The sequence below is a fragment of the Corvus cornix genome, chromosome 3 (genome assembly GCF_000738735.6).
Source record: "Corvus cornix cornix isolate S_Up_H32 chromosome 3, ASM73873v5, whole genome shotgun sequence".
In the NCBI taxonomy this organism is placed as follows: domain Eukaryota; kingdom Metazoa; phylum Chordata; class Aves; order Passeriformes; family Corvidae; genus Corvus; species Corvus cornix.
In genome coordinates, this window is record NC_047056.1 from 13,855,967 (window position 1) to 13,865,812 (window position 9,846).

The following is a 9,846-nucleotide window of genomic DNA, read 5'->3' on the forward strand; positions in this document are numbered from 1 at the left end:
TGAGGGTTGTTTTAGCTCAGTCTTTCCTCACTGTTCCCACCTGGCACACTGGAAGCTGTTTTAGCTTCATGTTTCCTCACTGAGCACATCTGGTAGACTGAGGTTCCCATCTGGAAGGCAAAGCCTCACTCTTGCTTGTGCTCTGTCTAGGCTGTGGGAGAGCCACCTCTGTTCCTGTCTGCCTCAGTGTTTTATGCCATTAAAGATGCCATCTACTCAGCAAGGAAGGACTCTGGTCTGACGGAGGCATTCAGGCTGGACAGCCCTGCCACCCCAGAGAGGATCCGCAATGCTTGCGTGGACATCTTCACCAAAATGGTAACAGCCCCTGGTCTCACAGTCTGCTCCCTGGCCAGCCTGTCCCACGGGGAGTGTGCCTGGAAGTCACAGGGGCCCGGGGCTGGGATTAGGGCAGGATGGGGAGGCTGTGTCCCTGCTTCACTAGACGGGTTTTGTTTTGTGGGTGTTACCCTTCATTTAACCTGCCACCAGCTGAGAGCCAAATCCGCAGCCCAGTACTGCTAAGGCTCCCACTGCAGGAAGGGCTACTGTGCAGTACCTTTGAAATTCAGTCCATTCCATTCTCCAAGTGTTGTCTGTGGAACAAAGGCACTGACTGCTTGTCCTGATGCTCCTGACTATCATCTCTCAAAGAATCATCACATATGGTGAGGGCCATGCTGTGATTTAGTGGTGTCCCTCAGAAAGGGAGGGAGAGAAAGGCAGTCCTTCAAATACTCCTTTCTTCTCAATGTTATGGCCACAGGAGTCTCCTTAGAGGCTGTGGACTTGTACTGAAGGAGTGCAGGAGTTATCCCTGTCATTGGCTCTTCATGGGCTCCTCCTCGATCATAGTGTTGTCACAGGGCTCTGTAAGAGTTGACCATCAGGCCTCTATCAGAAGTGCCACGAGACAAACATCTCTGTGTTTGGAAAAACTGGGATAGGAGCTCCTATCATCACATGTACAAAGTCCCCCACCTCAAAAGCAGCACGGTGGGACATGCTGAACCCTGGACAGGACCCTCATTTGTTGCTAATTCAATTATTTTTTTCTCTTTACAGTGCCCTTCTGCTGAGCCAGGGACCTTTAAGCCATGGTGTGTGCGTGTGTAAGAGGAAAGTTTGAGGAGCAAACTCTGCTGAAACTGAGCTTACACCAGAGGAACCACAAGGCAGCAGGACTATAATGGAGAAAAAAAATATCTGTGTTCATGTGGCTCACCCACTGGTTCATGGAGCTTTCACATTTAATTGTCCAATCATTGTTTGTGAGAGGGAATTGCTGCCAGATTATAGCTGTGATGTAAATTCAAATGAAGTGGAAGGTGATGTTATCCAGGTGTAATTGAAAAATCTTATAGGTTTCCTATAAAATTGCTGCAAGGATGCTTCTTAACAGCCAATGTGAAATAGCAAGGTGGTTGTTTCTTCTTTTTCCTGCTAAAGGGAAAAGATGTATCACCTTGTGATGCTATGCCAAAAAGGACTTAAATGTGTTGAGCCCAGACACAGAGCCCTCTAGCTAAGATGGGGAAGGTGTAAGAGGTGCTGAGGGCTGGACCCTGCCGTGTCCCCTCTGCACACAACGCCAGGTACATCCTAGAGGGAGATGAGCAGGACTTTTGATGTTGGCTAATGAAGATGGTCTTACCTGTGTAACAAAAGTGTTCCAGAGGAAAAGGCTAAAATGTGACCAGTAACTGATTTACGCCAAGTTCAATGACTGTTGCTTTGTCCGCACCTGGGCTTTAACGAGATCTTAGTTCAAGTGCTACCTTGTCTTCTCTGATTAAAGATAAAAACTAAATATACCAAGAGGACTTCCAGCAAGATGCTGCTTTGTTTGACCCACTCTTTTCCCATCCCACACCTTCGCATCTTTCCCCATCCTTTAAATAAGAAAGGACATCAGAGACCTTGGAGTAACAGAGAAATTTGCTTATTGATTTTCCCAAGGCAATTTATACCAGCCTTAGCAAGGGGTACGAGGAGGTTGGACACAGCTGGGGATTAGCTGGCTCTGGGTGCCCTCTAGGATCAATCCCTTGCTGTCATGGCCTTGCCTTCTTTCCAAGAGAACTCTTAGTTTTGCTGAATGTAAGAGAATGGGTACATTTTGCCACAGGGACTGCTTGTCTAAAAAATGTGCTGACTGTGTGATGACCTGGTGTCACTTGGATTGAATATATTTTTCATGTTGGATTTAGTGCTGGGAATCCCTCCCGACAGGTTTTGTCACTGTCAGATTCAACACTGGAGCACCATGTTATCTCTAGATGGTGTCAGCCACGTACTGTGCCTGCTTATCATTTGCAAACTTTTATCTGTTTCTCTGGCCCACAGCTTTATTAAAATGTCCTTTTTCTCTTTGCACTCCCAGGGCCATCAAAAAATATGGTGCAAGAGGATGTAAGTCCTTATATAAAATTTTGCTCACATACAAACTTCTAAAAGTTGGCCTCCTGCTTCAGTGTGAAATTTTTTTAAGCACTCCAGGGTATACTGCTTGGAAAGGTGTAGGTTTATTTCTCAACTTAAATGTTATGGATCTACCATCTAGAAGAAGGGAATTTGTGTATGTGAGTTGCAGGAAGTATTTTGTGCCAATTGAGCTTGCTATGTAATTGTTTTATTAATTGAAATACGATATTGGTGTTTCTTAAGCTCTGAGGTACTGGGCAAGAACACGTTTTTGTTTTCTCCTGAAAGTCGGTAATATGTAAAAAACCTCTCAGAGAAGAAAACGTGATAATTTATGTGAAAGAACAGCTATTGGAGCCTGTGTATCCACATTCATGGGTGACCAGGGAAGGATGCAAAACACAAAGTCTGTAAGGTAGATTGGTATCAGCTCTGTTTCTGTGAATTCCACCTCGTGAGATTGCTGGACATGCTCACTCAGATCAGGGTGAGAAATACAAAGGTAATGTGTGTTAATGCAGAGCATGGGGAAACACAGACAGAGTGGGATATCAAGGAGCTCCCAGTGTTGTTCCACGGGAAAGTGGCAACTGTTCACGATAGGCCTGCTGCCTGTGAGAGTCCTGGGACATGGTGGGATGTCACCAGCAGGATGAGTAGGTGCTCTTTCTCCCCCTGGTTCTGGAATTTTCATCATTTCATGATGGGTTTGTGAGTATCTCACACAGTCGCAGTGACTGCCTGGTCAGGTGAATTTTTTTAAAATTAGATGTATCAAGTCTCTGTTTTGCTATTTGCTTTGTGAGTTAATTGGAAGTGCATTTGCCAAGTTTTGTGTACATGCAGTGGTCAGAGCAGGCTGTTCAGAGCAGACCTGTAGGGCCAGTTTTGCTGCAGCACCAGTGAGCCACTCTCTTCCAGGCACCAGCCCTGGCCCTCACGCCCAGCCCAGCTTGGGGCCCTCTTGATTCCCTTGCTCAGCTGATGGAGGGAGGGAACACCTTCCTTTTGGGGTGCACTGGAATTGGATGTTAATTATATCAAACCCATGGGGAGGGCAATGGTATAAAAGCAGGGTTGCAAAACACTGGTTTTGAGGGTGTAGGGAAAAGGGAAGCTTGGAGGCTAATAGGAATTTGCAGAAAGATCATTGTAATACCTGCCTATGCTGTGGGACTCTAAGGAAGACGAAGCTGAAGTTTTCGTGTCACCTCTCAATGTCTGAACATTTCATACATTGCTTTCCTGTGGAACTAAATGGCAGGCACCTTAGGAAAGGACTGGGACCTGCTGGGGAGGCTGGCTGGAAGACAAGATTGCTGACTTGAGGTGTGCTCTGCACTACAAAGCTGTGGGGGAGCAGGCTCTCCTGCCCTGAGTGCACAGCACTGTCCCCTGTCAGGTGCTGTGTCCCATCTCCTCACACACATCTTGCTGTGTGGGGTCTCAGCTCTCCATCACTGGAGGGAAAGCTACTCATGAAGAGAAAAATGTTCCTTTTCTAGTACTTACCAGTGAAATAGAGCATGGATGCAAAACTCTACTTTAATGACATATAATTGGAAATTTGCTGCTTTTCTACTTCCAGAAGTCTATCCTCAGAAGAGGAACTATGCCATCTTGCTAGACTGTAAAGTACTGCGCACAATAACGGCACTTAAATAGTAATTACTGCAGCTGGAGGGTTTGTGGGAGTGTGAAAGGAGCCCAGCTGATCGGATGTCTTAATGCCATTAGTTGCATGGCCCTCTGTGAGAGAGGGAGGCCAAGGTTCTGGTAATTGTTTTAGGTCAGTTCTAACTCAACAGTTTTCACCATCATTCTTTAATGAGCATTGTCAAACTGGAATCATGAATGTATGTGGAATTCTCTGTGAATGTCACAACATTGCAAAATAAAGCTGCTAAATACTCTGGAAACAAGTATGCTATGGTAAGAGTCTGTCAGGATTTGAAATCTAGACAAATTCAGCTCATCCTTGTGTTTGTTTGATGAAGATGGACCCTTCCCAGGGGCTGTGAGTCAGATCAGCTCAGTGACCAAAGCTGGGAGAGGGCGGGTGGTTGCTCTGGGCTGCCCAGCTGGATGAAGCAGTGAGCCAGCTGGAGAGACTGGGCCTCTGTCTGGCCACGCTGGCAGCCAAGTCCAAAAGAAAGCAGAGTCAGTCCTCACGCTTCTCTGCCAGCAGGAGCTTGTAGTAGCCACATCCTGTTTTCCATTGCCGCACAGTGGTGCATTCTGATGCTTCTAGCTGCCTCCACAGGGCCCAGCAGTTGCCGATACAAGGTGGAAGGCAGTCTGTCTGATGCTGTGGGTGGTACCTGGTCCACACTGACATTTCCTTGTCTCAGGGCTAGTGCACTGAGCTGAAAGCTGGCCTTGGCCCATTGGAGTCAGCCCTGGAAGGAGGGGAGGCAAACTCTAAACCTGTGAATGGAGCAAGCATCGGGTCCCATTGCCAGGGCCCACTTGAGCCCAAACACGTGGGAGGTGAGGCTGTAAAACAGGAACAATTCACACAGAACAGGTAAGACCAAGCAATGGGCCAGGCCTGACCTTCCCTGAGCATGAAAAGACTGGGAACACTGCCAGTGGTTCCCCAGGAGGGTGTGCCACCCTGTGTCAGATCTCAGCCTCCAGGTGATATGCTCCTTTGGGAGTGCTCCTTGTATCTGTGTCAGGAGACTTGTCATGAAGAAGCCATTGCCAAACCTCTTGGACCAACATGGAGCCCAGAATAGGAAATGTCAGTGTGGGCACAGCACAGGTGATGCTGCTGTGGTTTGCAGCAGGTCCACTCCACCCCACCCCAAACTGCTCAGTTTAACCCATCACAATTCAGTTCATGCAGTTTTCCAAGTCCCAGTGCCACAAGTTTCCCTAGTGCCTGCTCTGACCAGGATATGTTTAAACACAATATGTCTTCTTATGTTTAAATATGATTCAACCATCTTGATCCCCTGTCCCCAGCAGTGGTCTGTCTTGGCTCTCTGATGAGTCTTTTGGGCTGTGACATGGAAAACCTCACTGCAAGCAGCTGGGAAGCAAAGGCCTGTCACTATCTTGAAGCACTTGCTTTTGGATTAGTGCTCCCTGAAGCAGTTCCTCCATGCAGGCTATTTCTCCCAGGTCTATGCGGTGATGGGGTGCTCTGACAGGAAACTGCTAGGAAACAGGAAAGCTGCAAGGTCCCCACGGTAGAAATGAGACAGCTGCTTCTTCTGCTGGGCAGACAGCTCGCTGAACAGCTGCTCTGACAACCACCTGTAGGTCCGCTGCACTTGGCTGTCAGTGAGCTCGGGGAGGAGGCTGCCTGCAGGCAGCCCAGCCCGCTGCAGCAGGTGGTCCAGTTCCTGCCTGAGGAAGCCAAACATCACCACGTAGTCATACTGGATGAGGCAGGGCTGGCACAGGCTGACCAGTGGTTTCCAAGCCATGCTGCCACTGTGCATTTCACTGTCTAGGACTTCCTGGATGAAGCTGCTGAAGGATGGGCTGCTGCCCATGCCTCGCAGGAATGTGGCGATCAGCCTGTGGAAAGGGTCCCTGATAAAGAGCACTTTGGTGTAAGACCCCAGCATGGCCTTTATCTCCGTCTGCTTGAACTTGCTCAGCTGTGTCTCCTTAGCATGTAGCCGGTGGTAGGGGACTGGCGCTGGCAGCGTCACATTGGCCTCCTCTAGTTTCTGCAGAAGCTGCTGCCATTCCTCCACCCCTGTTGATGGCACTTGGCAGTACAGGAGGTCCAGCTTGGTGTTCACCCTCAGACTTGGGAGCAGGGAGGCTCTCTTGACCTGGCTGCTCAGCAGCGTGGTGACTTTGCCTGTTCGGCTGCAGAAAGTTCTCAGTCTCCTCTTCCTGATCTGCTGGATGTGAAGGAAGGTGTCCAGTGGCAAAGTGAAGCCCTTCTTTGCCTTGGGGGCCAAGTCACCTGGGAAACACCATTTGGAGATGGGGGTGAAGAAAGAACACAGTGCCCTAAGTAGGACCTTCAGCACAGGGTATCGTAGCAGGCTCTTCTCCAGTTATTCCAGTGTGGAAAGGATATAATGTGGACAAATATGGGTAGGAGAGGGGAGACCACCCCTGTCTGGCAAAGAGTTTGGCTTTGCTGGGAAATGGGTTTCTGTCCCCATGAACACATGACATTATGGACACTCAGACCCCCTTTCCCCAAATCACCATGTCTGAGGACTGATCTCAACCACAGATTTATTCCACAGGCCCTGTTCCCCACTAAATCCTAATTTTTGCTTTTAACTCCTTGCTTGCAACTGAACATCTCAGAGGTGAGTTTACCAAAGAGTAAAAAATATTTTGAGATCAGGCAGTAATAAATTAAGTTTGTAGCTACAAATACACGCTATCCTGCAAACCCTTTTGCATCTGTTAATGGATTGATATCAGCTATCAAATACATCTGAAAGTAAAGGATTATTCTTGTTGGCTCAGGGTGACTTAGGGATCCAAATGACATCACTTCTTGCATCACCCCCATATGTAAATTTTTTCTCTTGTAGATAAAAAGGCAAAAGCAAATAAAAAGCAAAAAGCAAATAGAAGTGAGATGACAAAAAAGCAAATATCAAAGGCAAAAGCAAATGCAAAGACTCTATGAGAGTCTGACTAGTTTCTCAAATTTCAGCTTTGCTTTTTTCTGTCTTCTTATTTTTGATGTGAAAAGGCCATAGTAGGTTTGAATGTGGAAGATTAATGCCTGCCTTGTTAGTTTATTTTCTTTAGCAGCAGCACATCTGCCTCATCTGCTCAGTGCAGACATTTGGCAGCCTTGGGGAGACAGTTTGATGATTTGTTCTGGGTCCACAGGAAGTTAAATATTTGGGGAGGTTCTTGTACAGGGCAGAGAAGCACAGTTAAAATTAGGCAAAGGACATCAGGAACACAGGAAGAAACACAGTGGTGCCTGAAGCGATCCTGAGCGGTTCTTTAACTCACCCAGCCCCAGAACGACAATGTCTGCAAAATCTAGTGATGACTTTGCCCTGGAACGATGGGAACTGGAGCGGAGGGATGCATTTTTAAGGCAAGAAATGCAATAATCATCAACCCCCCTGCCCCTGCTCCCTCCCACCTTCCCAACAGCATTTCACTGTCCTAGCAAAGATTTGGGAATCACCTCCAGCAGCCTGACACCTGTTTTCCCCACCACACCTGAGATCAATGACCCCACTAAGGACATACAGCTGCAGGGCCCCACAGCAAGGGCTTTCTCCACCAACACTGTGCAAAGGGTGTTTTCTGTCCTGTAGGCATTTGCCCACCAAGACCCTCTGGAAGAAGCTCCAGGTCACTTCCCCCGCGGCACAGAATCGCCGTGGTGGCCAGGCCTTACCTCCTTGGCTGTGGGCTGGGGTCTGAAGCAGCCTCCAGCTCAGGAAGGCGGTGACGGCCAGGGCAGCCAAGAGGCCGAGGCGGGGAAGGAAGCGCATTTCTGGGGTGTGCTGGGTGCCGAGTGCTGGTGAGCAACTTGGGACCCGAAGGAAGGGTGTTGGGGAACCTCCTGTGTTTACTTAAACACACTCAGCCAGAGCTGGGTTAAAGTACTGTTTGGGCAGCAGCTCGGCTGGGGGCAGGGAAATGGCCTGAGGCACAGTGGGTGCCTCCTGCCTGCGCTTACAGTGTGAGATTTTGAGGCAGAATCTGCCTTTTTATTCAGTGTCTGTGCCGTGTCGGGTGACAGTGCTCCCTATGAGGAACAAGTCCTGCGTCCCTGCTCCTCTGCAGGGTCCTGCAGAGCCACGTGGGGAAAGATGTCCCTGGTCCCCTGATACTCCCTGTTTTTGGCACTCAGTGAGGCTGAACAAGCAAGTGCTGGGCCATGGGTCCTGCCTCTGTGGTGCTAGGAGGTCTTTTAGGCTAGAAGCTGTGGCAGGGGAGGTGACACGGTGACAGGGCACAGCCAGTGTCATGTGGCAGGTCCACTGGAAGCACGGAACTGCGGCTTGGGTCCTTTTGCTCTTTAAAAACTGCAACTGCTGCAGAGGCACCAGGCAGCGCAGAGCCCAAAAAAAGGGGGTGTGCTCCCATGCAGGCAGGCAGATGTGCTGCTCCTCCCCTTCCCCAAGGAGCCACCCCGTGTGACGGAAACCCACCTCCCAGGAGTTCTTGAGGGCTGTGCCACGGGTGGATTTGCTGTTCTCTGGACAACCGTGGCTTTCCCAGCAGAGGGTGCTCTGTGCCCGAGGAAGCCCTGCCCACCGCTGGTGGAGGCGAGGGATGTGGGCGCTGTCAGCCCTTCCCCCCTGCGGCTTAGGGGATGAACTTCGCAGCTGCCGTGGCCTCATTTGTGCCTTTTAAAGCCTTTCTACAGCGAGGAGGAGAGGTTTCCTCCAGGTCTTGTGGCTAGACCCCGCTGCATGTGTCCCTGCAACCTGCCCCCCAAACCTGGGAGAAGCCCGGTACAGCCAGGAGCTGAGGATATGCCGGGGCAGGAGTGAATGGCCGCACTTTGCTTCCCTTCCCAGCAGAAGACTCTCGTTTTCCTTTCAGCTGCAGTGCTGATCTTGCTCCTCCCAGCCCGACAGGTGTTAGGGTGACCAAACTGGTGCTCAGCAGTGCTTCTCCTCCCCAGCTCCCAGAGCTGCTCTTGGGCAGCCTCACCTGCGGCCTGGCCACACACCGGAGCTGCAGCCAAAGCCCGCCCAGCTGCCGGCAGAGCCAGCTCCAGTGCAAGGAGGTCCTTTTGATCAAGAGACTGCGGTGAGATTAACAAATAGAAGGGCAGAAGGAGTTCTGCAAGTGCTCTTGGTGTAGGAGGCAGCAGCAGCAGCATGTGCCTTCCTGCACTGAAATTCAGTTCAGCAGGGACTGTCCCAACCACAACCCCAGTGAGCCGAAGTGCAACTGCAGTGGGTAGGGAGAAATGCAGCTGATTTTTATTTACAGTCATAAAGTGAAAGCACAGTGACGTTCTCTGTCTGAAGGGCAGAAGGAAATAGCAGAAAGCCCCATTAGCTTTGCATTGCAAGGAAACAGAACTAACCAAGTTACATCAGGGTTTCACCTCTCTCTCTTCTAACTTGTATCTGCCATTTAAATGGTGATTTTTAAATTAATTTTTTTCTTGCCCCCTGGGATTTCCGTTTAATTTTTTTTGGTGCTGAGAAGTTTTCTCAAGTATCTGTAGACACTGAAACTCACTGCTGGGTTTCCCCTGTTTGCCTTCCATTCACCGCTTAGCAACAGCCAGCAAGGCTGAGACTGCAGTTCTTGGACTGAAAGGCTTCCTGCTATACACTTGTAAGGAGACAGCAGCCTTTTTGGGCACAGAGGCTGAGTCAGGCGTGGAAATACATTCACATCCTACTGCTTAATGCAGTTGCACAAGGGAATTAGTTGGGCAATTCATATGAAGCTTCCCGTAATTTAGGAAAACCCTCCCTACCATGAATATGAGAAAAA

General features: G+C 49.4%; 2 protein-coding genes across 2 annotated transcripts in view; one reads left to right on the forward strand and one right to left on the reverse strand.

Annotated features, from left to right (window-relative positions):
• XDH (xanthine dehydrogenase) overlaps nt 1–1,835 on the forward strand; it is a 48,529-nt gene extending 46,694 nt beyond the window's left edge. Inside the window, exons 36-37 of the mRNA XM_010393502.4 lie at nt 151–318; nt 1,066–1,835. Coding sequence (XP_010391804.4) covers nt 151–318; nt 1,066–1,116 — 219 coding nt within the window. The 3' untranslated portion in view covers nt 1,117–1,835. The remainder of the gene's footprint in view (nt 1–150; nt 319–1,065) is intronic.
• Nucleotides 1,836–4,337: 2,502 nt separating this feature from the next.
• On the reverse strand, nt 4,338–7,930 carry LOC109143786 (carbohydrate sulfotransferase 9-like). Its single transcript, XM_039569217.1, has 2 exons — nt 7,778–7,930; nt 4,338–6,355 (listed from the first exon to the last, which is right to left on the reverse strand). The coding sequence occupies exons 1-2, from the start codon at nt 7,872–7,874 to the stop codon at nt 5,556–5,558; spliced, it is 897 nt and encodes a 298-aa protein (XP_039425151.1). The 5' UTR covers nt 7,875–7,930; the 3' UTR covers nt 4,338–5,555.
• Between the last annotated feature and the right edge of the window lie 1,916 nt (nt 7,931–9,846).

Excerpts from the sequence above, each read along its gene's own strand:
- LOC109143786 (XM_039569217.1), bottom strand. The coding sequence starts at position 7,874 with ATGCGCTTCCTTCCCCGCCTCGGCCTCTTGGCTGCCCTGGCCGTCACC. Across the intron at positions 6,356-7,777 it reads CCCAGCCCACAGCCAAGGAG|GTGACTTGGCCCCCAAGGCA; the intron begins GTAAGGCCTGGC and ends GGTGTTTCCCAG.